At 48.3% G+C, this 12,864-nt stretch overlaps 2 protein-coding genes and 6 non-coding genes across 8 annotated transcripts; all 8 read right to left on the reverse strand.

Annotated features, from left to right (window-relative positions):
* Positions 1 to 237: 237 nt before the first annotated feature.
* On the reverse strand, positions 238 to 1,407 carry LOC149349695 (uncharacterized). The gene has a single exon (XM_089575472.1). It carries the CDS (start codon positions 1,405 to 1,407, stop codon positions 238 to 240), a length of 1,170 nt encoding a protein of 389 aa, XP_089431598.1.
* Positions 1,408 to 1,724: 317 nt separating this feature from the next.
* On the reverse strand, positions 1,725 to 1,798 carry TRNAN-GUU (transfer RNA asparagine (anticodon GUU)). The gene has a single exon. It is a non-coding gene; the product is annotated as a tRNA-Asn (tRNA).
* A 464-nt stretch (positions 1,799 to 2,262) lies between these two features.
* Positions 2,263 to 2,336, reverse strand: TRNAN-GUU (transfer RNA asparagine (anticodon GUU)). Its single transcript has one exon. It is a non-coding gene; the product is annotated as a tRNA-Asn (tRNA).
* Positions 2,337 to 2,802: 466 nt separating this feature from the next.
* On the reverse strand, positions 2,803 to 2,876 carry TRNAN-GUU (transfer RNA asparagine (anticodon GUU)). Its single transcript has one exon. It is a non-coding gene; the product is annotated as a tRNA-Asn (tRNA).
* Positions 2,877 to 6,522: 3,646 nt separating this feature from the next.
* On the reverse strand, positions 6,523 to 7,710 carry LOC149349699 (uncharacterized). Its single transcript, XM_089576821.1, has one exon. The coding sequence runs from the start codon at positions 7,708 to 7,710 to the stop codon at positions 6,523 to 6,525; it is 1,188 nt and encodes a 395-aa protein (XP_089432947.1).
* A 319-nt stretch (positions 7,711 to 8,029) lies between these two features.
* TRNAN-GUU (transfer RNA asparagine (anticodon GUU)) lies at positions 8,030 to 8,103 on the reverse strand. Its single transcript has one exon. It is a non-coding gene; the product is annotated as a tRNA-Asn (tRNA).
* Positions 8,104 to 8,569: 466 nt separating this feature from the next.
* Positions 8,570 to 8,643, reverse strand: TRNAN-GUU (transfer RNA asparagine (anticodon GUU)). Its single transcript has one exon. It is a non-coding gene; the product is annotated as a tRNA-Asn (tRNA).
* Positions 8,644 to 10,388: 1,745 nt separating this feature from the next.
* On the reverse strand, positions 10,389 to 10,462 carry TRNAN-GUU (transfer RNA asparagine (anticodon GUU)). The gene has a single exon. It is a non-coding gene; the product is annotated as a tRNA-Asn (tRNA).
* Between the last annotated feature and the right edge of the window lie 2,402 nt (positions 10,463 to 12,864).

Genomic DNA, 12,864 nt, shown 5'->3' on the forward strand with positions numbered 1-12,864 from the left:
GTCGCTACACGGAGGGATTTTTTAAAGTTTGCTGCCATATTTACGCTAGGACACAAGGACCGCATGGGGCTTACCTCGACAATCTGAGGTACGCCGCTGGCGTTGAAAACCGGGGCACTCGACTTTTCCGCCCCCGCAGCAAGATAGTAGTCCGCGTCGTTATTTTGGCCCTTGATACAGCTCCATGATGCACGCTAATTGCAGTTTCGTGGGCAGGAACAAGACTGGCCCACGCTGCTACGAGGGCTCCGTGCCGCCCCCTCTGCGGTCGGGCGGAATGTTCGGCTTGGGCTTGAAACTCGGCCGCCGAGTAGCAGGCGTATTGGGAGGCGGTTCCACGTCGGCGTTTTCGCCCGCGACGACTGTTTCCTCGTGCACTCTTTTTCCTGGCACTGCACTTGTGGTGTCCATGGTTTGCTCACCGTCCCACCAGCCCCCCGTCGATACTACTTCCAACTCCTTGCCGGAGTCTTCTTTCGCAGTCCCCGCCCCCGAGGGTGTGGTGTTGTTTTGATCTTGTTGGTCGCCTTTGCTGACGGCGCCTTGAGTGCCCTCGGCGGCTTCAGCCTTGTCGCCCGTTGGAGACTGCACGGGAATATTCCCAGCCCCTCTGGAAGCCTCTTCAGCGTCTTCGTCATCCATAACGAGCTCGGTCACATCGTTCTTTTTCGGCTGACCGGTGATGGTTGCGTAGGTTTTAACGCAGTCCGTATCGTTGTGACCAAAGTGCCGGCATCGGGAACAGCGCGGGACTTTGCAATCACGCCGTATATGGCCCTTACTGTTGCAGCGCAAACACAAGGGTGCCCGGTTCGGTACCACAACTAAGGCCAGCTCACCGCCCACACGCAGCTGATGGGGCAGGTCTTCCACACTGACACCGGCCTTCAACTTCAGGGCGACGAGGCGCGTCGTCGACGACCTGTCGGCAATGCCGTAGATACGCCACTTCTCCCTGGTCACTTCAGTTACCTTGCCATAATTTGCCAGCGCAGCCCGCAGATCATCGTCGCTGACTCCATGAAGGAGCCAGTGGAGCTTGAGCCTGACGTCTTGGTTGTTCGGGTTTATAACCAGACACCGACGCTCCTTCAGCAGCATGTCGCCTTTAGCGAGCATGCTCTTCACCGCTTCCGCTGTCTTGAAAGTTACCGCCCACACATGGTTCATTTGGTACGCCCCCAGGGCGATAACATCTGGGAGTGCTCCCAGATTAGCAAGGGCGTCTCTGAAATCTTCGACGCGGAAAGGCCGCGCTCTCACATCGCCGTGCAAAAAAACTGTGTTCAAAACAATCTGACCTGATGGCAGTTGCTGCAGTATCACTTGATAATCCTGGTCAGCAGTGTCCAAAATCCTGTTACCGCGGCCCGACTGGGCCGCTGAACCCGCTCCGACGGAGCCCATCGAGACACGTCCGTTCGCTTCTGCGTCCGGAAGTAGAAATTGCGCCACGGAGGCTGAGCGCCAGCAGAGGACAACTCCTCTCGAGAAGTGCTGCAAGCTGGACAAGTTTGATACCGTGTATTTTTGAATGAAGGAATAGGGGATGCAAAAGAAACAGTCGAAAGAAACATAGGACGAGAGCGACTTCATTTTTGAAGAGATGGACAAGGCAGCGCAGAAAAGATCAGGAGGGCGAAACATGAGCAGGGGGCAAGCGCTCAACCGTCAACGTGGTAAAAGAAAGGTGAGGGATGAACAGAAGCACAAAACAATTCGCTCGCCCCCGGGAGGGCTCGAACCTCCAACCTTTCGGTTAACAGCCGAACGCGCTAGCCGATTGCGCCACGGAGGCTTTTTTTTTCTTTATTTCATGGAAGAACTTCCCTAGAAAGGAGGAAAACTTCAATCAGACTGGTACGCGTCTCAAGTTACCGGGCTGCTTAATAGGAGCCCGCCATAGCCCTAACTCAACACTGCATCCCCATCAAAACATCAAAATTCAGGGAGGCACACACATGCATCTAGGCACGGTAGCCAGCTGCGCCACGGAGGCTGAGCGCCAGCAGAGGACAACTCCTCTCGAGAAGTGCTGCAAGCTGGACAAGTTTGATACCGTGTATTTTTGAATGAAGAAATAGGGGATGCAAAAGAAACAGTCAAAAGAAACATAGGACGAGAGCGACTTCATTTTTGAAGAGATGGACAAGGCAGCGCAGAAAAGATCAGGAGGGCGAAACATGAGCAGGCGGCAAGCGCTCAACCGTCAACGTGGTAAAAGAAAGGTGAGGGATGAACAGAAGCACAAAACAATTTGCTCGCCCCCGGGAGGGCTCGAACCTCCAACCTTTCGGTTAACAGCCGAACGCGCTAGCCGATTGCGCCACGGAGGCTTCTTTTTCTTCTTTATTTCATGGAAGAACTTCCCTAGAAAGGAGGAAAACTTCAATCAGACTGGTACGCGTCTCAAGTTACCGGGCTGCTTAATAGGAGCCCGCCATAGCCCTAACTCAACACTGCATCCCCATCAAAACATCAAAATTCAGGGAGGCACACACATGCATCTAGGCACGGTAGCCAGCTGCGCCACGGAGGCTGAGCGTCAGCAAAGGACAACTCCACTGGAGAAGTGCTGCAAGCTGGACAAGTTTGATACCGAGTATTTTTGAATGAAGGAAATGGGGATGCAAAAGAAACAGTCAAAAGAAACATAGGACGAGAGCGTCTGCATTTTTGAAGAGATGGACAAGACAGCGCAGAAAAGATCAGGAGGGCGAAACATGAGCAGGGGGCAAGCGCTCAACCGTCAACGCGGAAAAAGAAAGGTGGGAGATGAACAGAAGCAAAAAACAATTCGCTCGCCCCCGGGAGGGCTCGAACCTCCAGCCTTTCGGTTAACACCCGAACGCGCCAGCTGATTGCGCCACGGAGGCTTTTTTTTTTCTTTATTACCGATTTGGCCGGGCAAACAAAACAAAAATACAATGACATGACAATAAAAGCACAGGTCAGTTTCTAGCTAGTGCACGATGATAAAATGGGTTAAATGATTTTAGTTGGTCGAGGACAGGCAGCCACTCAGGCTGAGGAGCTTGCTGTCCGAAAACTTCCTGAGTATACATGATGCTCTCAATGAAATACTGATGAGCCGGATTCACAACAACATGTTCATGCCTGACATCCATTCGCGTACGCCATAGGCTGTGCATGCAGAGCAACATTAGCAGGTCGCAAGGCACTTCACCTGGCTCTGCACATGGTAGGAAGCGTATTCCAAAAGGAGTCAGGGGGAAATCTTTTTTCAGTGTGCGCTTCAACACATCCCAAAGAAAAACAGCGTCATGACAGTCGAGAAAGATATGTTCTATAGTTTCCACTTTCTTGCAAATAAGCCACTCTACTGACCAAGGTACAAAAAGGCCTTTGCTTTGCAACCATGGCTTCACTGGGAGGGTTCCAGTATGCAATTGAAAAAAGAAAGAACGCACTGAAGGTTTCACCGGCATTCTTTTGACTCTTTTTAGCACATCCCTTTCGGGACCCAGAAGATATGCACTGCGATAAACAGGCACTGGCAGAAACACATCAAGCAGGTCCTTGTACATCTTTTTCCTTGTTACAACGGTTAGATATTCATCGGAAAATTTTGACCGAAGAATACGGACTGCTGCAACAACTTCTTGCAAAAAAGCACTTAACCCACTCCGCCCTGCAGACATGGATGACACAACATAATCAGGCAGTGATTCTGACAATCGCACTCGTATAACAGTTCGAAGAAAATCATTATCTTGACGCAAGAAAAAGAATCTAGTGACTATCTGTCTCAGAAATAAATTTGACAACCCTAGCCCCCCGCTCCGCACCTTGTGGAACAGATTGCATCGGCTGGTACGTTCCCATGTTGACGCCCAAATAAATGTTGCAAACACTCTGTGCAACCTTTGCACTGAATTCCTTGGCAAAGTTAACGCTTGCAGAACGTAAAAAATCCTCGCTACTAAAAACATGTTGCACACCGTAGCTCTTGCGAACATGGAAAAGTTGTGACCGCCCCATTTGCTTGTCTGAGCTTTGACTCGTTCGGTTTCATGGGCCCAATATTCTTTGCTTTCTGTGTAGTTGGTTAGCGGCACGCCGAGGTACTTTCCTGGCGTGTCTACCCACTTCATTCGACAGAATACTTCTGGCATGGCCTGCCACTTTCCATGCCAAAAACCAAAACATTTCTGCCAGCTTATCGCGCAGCCACTTGCATCACAAAAATTTACGGCTTCTCTCACCACTTCTTGCACGCTTTCCTGGTCTCTGCAGAACACTGCTATATCATCTGCATATGCCAATACCTTCACTTCATTATGACAAAAGGCGTAACCTCGCATGTTTTGCGTAGTTAACAGCTTTAAACAAATGGGCTCCAGGTAAAGTGCAAAGAGCAGTGGAGAAAGAGGGCAACCCTGCCTCACTGACGACAAGACAGGAATACTATTACTCAGGCGGTTATCAATTATGAACCTTGATGTACAGCCATCATAAACCATTTTCACGCCATCAGTGATGATACATCCTACATTCACATGTTCCAAGAGCACGAACAAAATTTCATGCACAACTTTATCAAACGCCTTATGCAGGTCCAGTTGCATCATGGCGACACGACCCTCCGTTACATCAGAGCATTCAAGGACACTTCTAGCTACGTGTATGTTAGTAAAAATGGATCTTTCTTTTATGCCACAGGTCTGGTGTGGGCCAACAAGGGTTTTAATTACTGTTTGGAGTCGTCCGGCTAGCACTTTCATATAAATTTTGTAGTCTACGTTAGTTAAACTTATTGGGCGGTAACACTCAACTGACTGCAACCTACTCGGGTCGTGCGATTTTGGGATCAACACCACGTGGGAAGTTCGAAAAGACGGCGGAGTTAACTTTCTTTCGTAACACTCGCTTATTACGCGCTGTAATGCTATTGCCGTTTCTGTTTTCAAAGCCTTGTAAAGTGCGGCACCGAGGCCGTCCGGCCCAGGCGACTTGTTCAAGCTCAGCTGCTGTATTGCAGCTTCGATTTCTGCTGCCGTTATGGGCTCCTCAAGTACCTGCGCCAGGTCCTCCTCGACTCTTGGCATTAGCGCCAGGAATGCAGTTTTGTAATGTTCAACATCAGGCGTTTTAAGGCTGAACAAGTTTTGGTAATATTCCAGAAACGCCCTTTCAATAACCTCAGATTCGGAAGTTACGTCATTGCGATAACAAATTTCCTTTATCTCTTTCGAAACTGCATACTGTTTTTCGTCGCTGAGCGCCCTTTTTGTGGGCGTCTCCCCAAGCCAAAATCTTTCGCTGCGCGCCCTTATCACAGCACCTCGATATTTCGTTTCATCTATTAGTTCAAGCTTAGTTTTGGTCTCTTTTATTTCTTGTCTGTACAACCCCGGCTTGACGCCTTCCATGCTGAGCATGAAATCAAGCTCGGTACGAAGTTCCTTTTCTTGCCGTTTTTCTTTACGCTTTAAAACACATGCTCTTTCTATAGCGGCCACTTTCACGTCGCATTTAAATTGTTCCCATGTTTGTATAAAGTCTGTCTCTTTTTCTAACAAGCTTTTGACTGAGTCTTTTAATTTCTTGCTAAACTCCTCATCCTCCAACAATGAGTCATTAAATTTCCATAATTCCCAACTAAACTTGACAGTGCTTTTCCTCTCCCCAAGTGTGATCACGACTAAAGAATGATCACTGAAGCTGACGTGCACAGTCTGGTACTGGGAACACAAGGGCACAACCTCAGAAGGAACATAAATTCTGTCCAGCCTTGCGTGACTAACGCCTTGGAAATGCGTGTACTGTGCTTGTTCTGAACCTTGCATTATAATGCCAATGTCTTCCAATTCTGCTTCATTAATCATCTCAGACAGTAGCTCGGCACTCGTGTCCTGCAGGGTTTTGTTGCTTGTTCTATCTTCAGGTCTACACACACAGTTGAAATCTCCAAGCAATAGTACACGCTTTTCTGTCAGCAGGAAAGGTTGAACACGGCGAAAAAAGGCATCTCGTTCGGCAATTCTATTAGGTGCATATACACACACAGCTCTCCACTCTACACCAGAAAAGTAAAAATCGCATGCTACAATCCGGCCACTTTCACAGGAAAATACAGTTTCCACAGCGACTTTGCCGTTTCTAGTTAAAATCAGACACCCTACCGACTTTCCTTTTGCATGGCACACGCAAACACTGAACTGTGCACGGTAAATTTCTGCCATCGCATCTGTCAACTCTTCGCTTTCAATTTTTGTCTCTTGAACAGCCAACAGATCGATTTCGTTTTCGACCAAGAGACGTTTAAGCTGATTTTGCCTTCTTCGCGCAGAAAGACCTCTCACGTTCAGTGTGGCAATACGCAAGCTAGATGTTAGTTGAGGCGCCATCTAAATGGTTGGGATTCGCCGCTCTCAAAGTGACATCGGTTTGCAGCTCCCCTCATCAAAAATCCTTCCAGCTTGCAAAGTACGGCGGTGTCAGCACTGAACCCGATCGAAGACCGGGTTACCAACACGAAGACCCTGCAAGGCACCTCCGCTAAGGCGGAGGGACACCCGACGAAGTCCTACGATCAGGAGGAATGTTCGGCTTGGGCTTGTAGGCCGCACGTCGAACAGGAGGCGCTTTGGGAAGAGGTTCCTCATCGTCCGTCCCGTCGTAGCTCGTCGCCTTGTCATCAGCTTCGTCGTGCGTCCTCTTCGCTGGCAAAGTTGACGCCGCGGGCATCTCCGTGTCAACGTCCTTCTCGTCGGTCGATTCCAAAACCGTCTCAGCTGCACCTACCGCAGCATCATCTGCTTTTCCCGCGTCCGCCTCAGTTCTCGTGTCTGGCACAGGTGGTTCTTCTGAGTTGGCAGCCTCATGTTCCGTGGGAAGCGTTGCATTTTCTGAGGCTATGCTTTTCGGTACTGCGTCTTCCCGACTCTCACGGGTCGCCTCTACCGCGTCGACTTCGTCCATAATATGCTCCTCAGTAGTATCCCTACGACCAGGACCAGCTACGGTAGCATATGTTCGCACGCACTGGGCGTCGTCGTGGCCGAAGCGACGACAGAGCCCGCAACGTGGCACACGGCACTCCCGACGTATGTGTCCGGTGCCGCGGCACCGGAGGCAGAGCGGAGCTCTGCCAGGAACGTGGACGAGTGCGACGTCCTCTCCAACACGCAGCTGGTGCGGTAAGTCCTCGATGGTAACGCCCACCTTCAGCTTCAATGTCACTGAGCGCGTAGTAGACGACTTGTCGACGCAGCCTTTGACTCTCCACTTGTCCCGAGTTATGTCGGTCACTTTTCCAAAAGCCGCCAAAGCTGCCTTCACGTCGTCATCTTTCACGCCGTGTAGCAGCCAGAACAGCTTCAGCCTGACGCCCTGGTTGCATGGGTCAATGACCACACAGCGGTGGTCCTTGACGTTGAAAGCCTCCGCCTGTAGCATTTTGTTTTTTCCTTCTTCATTGCAGAATGTCACGGCCCAAACATGATTCATCTCATATGCCCCGAGGGCAACCACTTCGGGCAGCAATGACAGACGCTCAACAGCGTCACGAAAGTTTTCCACACGGTATGGCCTGGCTTGGACGTCGCCATGCAAGAAAACAGTATGCAAAACGCTCGAACCTGTTGGCAAATGCGGCAAAATCAGCTGGTAGTCCTCGTTCGGTTTCATCGTACTCCTGATACCGCGGCCCGGCTGGGCCGCTAAATCCGCTCCTTGGGAGCCCATGATACACACGTCCGTCACGCTAGGTGGCCGGAAGTAGAATCCTGCGCCACGGAGGCTGAGCGTCAGCAGAGGACAACTCCACTGGAGAAGTGCTGCAAGCTGGACAAGTTTGATACCGTGTATTTTTGAATGAAGTAAATGGGGATGCAAAAGAAACAGTCAAAAGAAACATAGGACGAGAGCGTCTTCACTTTTGAAGAGATGGACAAGGCAGCGCAGAAAAGATTAGGAGGGCGAAACATGAGCAGGGGGCAAGCGCTCAACCGTCAACGTGGTAAAAGAAAGGTGAGGGATGAACAGAAGCACAAAACAATTCGCTCGCCCCCGGGAGGGCTCGAAACTCCAACCTTTCGGTTAACAGCCGAACGCGCTAGCCGATTGCGCCACGGAGGCTTTCTTTTCTTCTTTATTGCATGGAAGAACTTCCCTAGAAAGGAGGAAAACTTCAATCAGACTGGTACGCGTCTCAAGTTACCGGGCTGCTTAATAGGAGCCCGCCATAGCCCTAACTCAATACTGCATCCCCATCAAAACATCAAAATTCAGGGAGGCACACACATGCATCTAGGCACGGTAGCCAGCTGCGCCACGGAGGCTGAGCGTCAGCAGAGGACAACTCCACTGGAGAAGTGCTGCAAGCTGGACAAGTTTGATACCGAGTATTTTTGAATGAAGAAAATGGGGATGCAAAAGAAACAGTCAAAAGAAACATAGGACGAGAGCGTCTTCATTTTTGAAGAGATGGACAAGGCAGCGCAGAAAAGATCAGGAGGCCGAAACATGAGCAGGGGGCAAGCGCTCAACCGTCAACGCGGAAAAAGAAAGGTGGGAGATGAACAGAAGCACAAAACAATTCGCTCGCCCCCGGGAGGGCTCGAACCTCCAGCCTTTCGGTTAACAGCCGAACGCGCTAGCCGATTGCGCCACGGAGGCTTTTTTTTTCTTTATTACCGACTTGGCCGGGCAAACAAAACAAAAATACAATGACATGACAATAAAAGCACAGGTCAGTTTCTAGCTAGTGCACGATGATAAAATGGGTTAAATGATTTTAGTTGGTCGAGGACAGGCAGCCACTCAGGCTGAGGAGCTTGCTGTCCGAAAACTTCCTGAGTGTACATGATGCTCTCAATGAAATACTGATGAGCCGGATTCACAACAACATGTTCATGCCTGACATCCATTCGCGTACGCCATAGGCTGTGCATGCAGAGCAACATTAGCAGGTCGCAAGGCACTTCACCTGGCTCTGCACATGGTAGGAAGCGTATTCCAAAAGGAGTCAGGGGGAAATCTTTTTTCAGTGTGCGCTTCAACACATCCCAAAGAAAAACAGCGTCATGACAGTCGAGAAAGATATGTTCTATAGTTTCCACTTTCTTGCAAATAAGACACTCTACTGACCAAGGTACAAAAAGGCCTTTGCTTTGCAACCATGGCTTCACTGGGAGGGTTCCAGTATGCAATTGAAAAAAGAAAGAACGCACTGAAGGCTTCACCGGCATTCTTTTGACTCTTTTTAGCACATCCCTTTCGGGACCCAGAAGATATGCACTGCGATAAACAGGCAGTGGCAGAAACACATCAAGCAGGTCCTTGTACATCTTTTTCCTTGTTACAATGGTTAGATATTCATCGGAAAATTTTGACCGAAGAATACGGACTGCTGCAACAACTTCTTGCAAAAAAACACTTAACCCACTCCGCCCTGCAGACATGGATGACACAACATAATCAGGCAGTGATTCTGACAATCGCACTTGTATAACAGTTCGCAGAAAATCATTATCTTGACGCAAGAAAAAGAATCTAGTGACTATCTGTCTCAGAAATAAATTTGATAACCCTAGCCCCCCGTTCCGCACCTTGTGGAACAGATTGCATCGGCTGGTACGTTCCCATGTTGACGCCCAAATAAATGTTGCAAACACTCTGTGCAACCTTTGCACTGAAGTCCTTGGCAAAGTTAACGCTTGCAGAACGTAAAAAATCCTCGCTATTAAAAACATGTTGCACACCGTAGCTCTTGCAAACATGGAAAAGTTGTGACCGCCCCATTTGCTTGTCTGAGCTTTGACTCGTTCGGTTTCATGGGCCCAATATTCTTTGCTTTCTCTGTAGTTGGTTAGCGGCACGCCGAGGTACTTTACTGGCGTGTCTGCCCACTTCATTCGACAGAATACTTCTGGCGTGGCCTGCCACTTTCCATGCCAAAAACCAAAACATTTCTGCCAGCTTATCGCACAGCCACTTGCATCACAAAAATTTACGGCTTCTCTCACCACTTCTTGCACGCTTTCCTGGTCTCTGTAGAACACTGCTATATCATCTGTATATGCCAATATCTTCACTTCAGTATGACAAAAGGCGTAACCTCGAATGTTTTGCGTAGTTAATTTGCGCCACGGAGGCTGAGCGTCAGCAGAGGACAACTCCACTGGAGAAGAAGTGCTGCAAGCTGGACAAGTTTGATACCGTGTATTTTTGAATGAAGGAAATGGGGATGCAAAAGAAACAGTCAAAAGAAACATAGGACGAGAGCGTCTTCATTTTTGAAGAGATGGACAAGGCAGCGCAGAAAAGATCAGGAGGGCGAAGCATGAGCAGGGGTCAAGCGCTCAACCGTCAACGCGGTAAAAGAAAGGTGGGGGATGAACAGAAGCACAAAACAATTCGCTCGCCCCCGGGAGGGCTCGAACCCCCAGCCTTTCGGTTAACAGCCGAACGCGCTAGCCAATTGCGCCACGGAGGCTTTTTTTTTCTTTATTGCCTGTAAAACACTCATACAGATAATGAACACTACCACAGTACAATGGATAATAAAAGACGCCCGGCCCTCTTGGACGGTGCGTCGCTTAAAAACACTTCAATTTGACTAACTTGTCCATTTCCGGTAGCCATTCTGGGGGATGACCTTGGCTTTTCAACATTTCTTTGATGAAAACCGTATTTTCTCTCGCGCGGGGCGAACATGTTCATCGGAATTTCTCACAGCCATACGCGTCTTCCATAGACTGTGCAAGCCCAGTAGAGTGACCACATCGAGGAGTATCCCTCCTTCATCAGTAACCGGGAGGAAGCGGATGCCGCGAGGTGAAATTGGCAACTGCTTTTTGAGCGTGCGCTGCAGAATATCCCAGAGGAATATCGCATCCCGACATTCAAGAAAAATGTTTTATACCGTTTCAGGCTTTCGACAGAGTATGCAGTTAACTGACCAGGGGACAAATATTCCCTTTTCCTCGAGCCACGGTTTAACCGGGAGCGTTTCACTATGTAATTGCAAAAAAAAGGTCTTAGTTGACGAGCGCACGGGCATTTTTTTCACCCTTTTCAAGACATTCATTCCTGGGCCTACACCGTATATGGAGCGATACATTGGAACTGGAAGCATTACATCTAGTAAATCTCTGTACAATTTTTTCTTAGTTATTGAAGACAAGTACTCTTTAGAAAATCTAACATTTAACATTCTGGAACTCAATATCACTTCACGCAAAAAAACACAAATACTTGTTCGCCTTAATTCAGAAGAAGACAGAACAAATTCTGGTAACTCGTGCCACAGACGCACCTGTATCATAGTTTGCAATAAAGGATGACTCTGCGTCCGCAAAAACATAAAACGAGACACAATCTGTCTCAGAAACAAGTGGGCAAGACCGAGTCCCCCTTCTCTGACCGGTTGGAAAAGACTGGTTCGACTAGTTCTTTCCCACATTGAACCCCACATAAAAACAGCAAACACTCTATGTAGCTTTTGAATATTGACTCGAGACATGCACAACACTTGAAGAACGTACCAAACTTTAGCGACTATGAACAAATTACATACAGCAGACCGGGCGAACATGGAGAACTCCCTTCCGCCCCACCCTAGTGTTTTCTCACGACAACGTTCAATCTCTTGCACCCAATAATCACTTGCGTCTTTGTAGCATTCAAGTGGGACACCTAGGTACTTCACTGGTAAATTTGAGAATTTTATGTTTTCGAAGGATTCAGGGGTGGAATCCCAACTGCCATGCCAAAACCCTATACATTTATCCCAGTGTATTGAACTACCAGCCATCCGAGAGAACTTCTTTGCCAAATACACTGTTTGCCTAATACTTTCCTTGTCTTGACAAAAGACAGCAATGTCATCGGCGTACGCCAAAATTTTAACTTCACTAGCCATTAATCTAAATCCACGAATATCTTCACAATGGATGACCTTCTGACAAAAGGGTTCCAGGTAAATCGCAAAAAGGGCGATAGGGGGCAGCCTTGTCTAACTGAGGACCTAACTTGAAAACTTTCCGTTAGTTGCTTATTGACAACAACACTAGCATAACATTCGTTGTATGACATTCTAATTCCCTCCAGTAAAATAGACCGAACTTTAACATGTTCTAGTATTCGAAAGAGAACGTCATGAACAACAAGGTCGAAAGCTTTCTACAGGTCTATCTGGAGCATTGCAACGTGGTCGCCCCAAGCGTCACAACACTCCAAAATGCTTTTAGTCACATGAATGTTCGTACATATTGTACGGCCTTTAATACCACACGTCTGATGGTGTCCTACAATTTCCTTAATGACCTTCTGCAGCCTCCTAGCTAGCACCTTCATAAAAATTTTATAGTCAACGTTAGTCAGACTAATTGGACGATATGAGGTTACAGATAAGAGTTTTAAAGGATCATCACTTTTAGGTACCAGTACAACATGAGTTCGACGAAAGGACGGAGGGGTGCAGTTTTCTTCATACGCTTGCAAGATCACACGGTGCAAAGCTATTGCAATTTCACTTTTAAACATCTTATACAATGCCGCACCAATACCGTCTGGACCAGGTGTTTTTCCAGGACTAAGGTCCTCAATAGCTTTTTCGAGCTCATAGACAGTGATTGGCGCTTCCAGTACTGCTGTAACAGTTGAGTCCAATGCTGGGATTAATGAAAGAAATTCAAGCTCAAATCCCTCTTCCACTGGCCGTTGACGCCCTATCAAGTTGCGATAGTGCTAAAAAAAAGCCATTTTTATTTCCTCACCGTCACTCGTAACCGTTTCCCTGTATCTTATCTGTCTTATTTCGCTTCGCGTATCGCTTTTCATCACTTATTGAGCGTTTCGTCGGCGCTTCACCCATCAACAACCTTTCCGCTCTGG

Source organism: Amblyomma mixtum, chromosome 3, assembly GCF_055824585.1.
Source record: "Amblyomma mixtum isolate Tamu chromosome 3, ASM5582458v1, whole genome shotgun sequence".
Lineage (NCBI taxonomy): Eukaryota > Metazoa > Arthropoda > Arachnida > Ixodida > Ixodidae > Amblyomma > Amblyomma mixtum.

Excerpts from the sequence above, each read along its gene's own strand:
- LOC149349695 (XM_089575472.1), bottom strand. The coding sequence starts at position 1,407 with ATGGGCTCCGTCGGAGCGGGTTCAGCGGCCCAGTCGGGCCGCGGTAAC.
- LOC149349699 (XM_089576821.1), bottom strand. The coding sequence starts at position 7,710 with ATGGGCTCCCAAGGAGCGGATTTAGCGGCCCAGCCGGGCCGCGGTATC.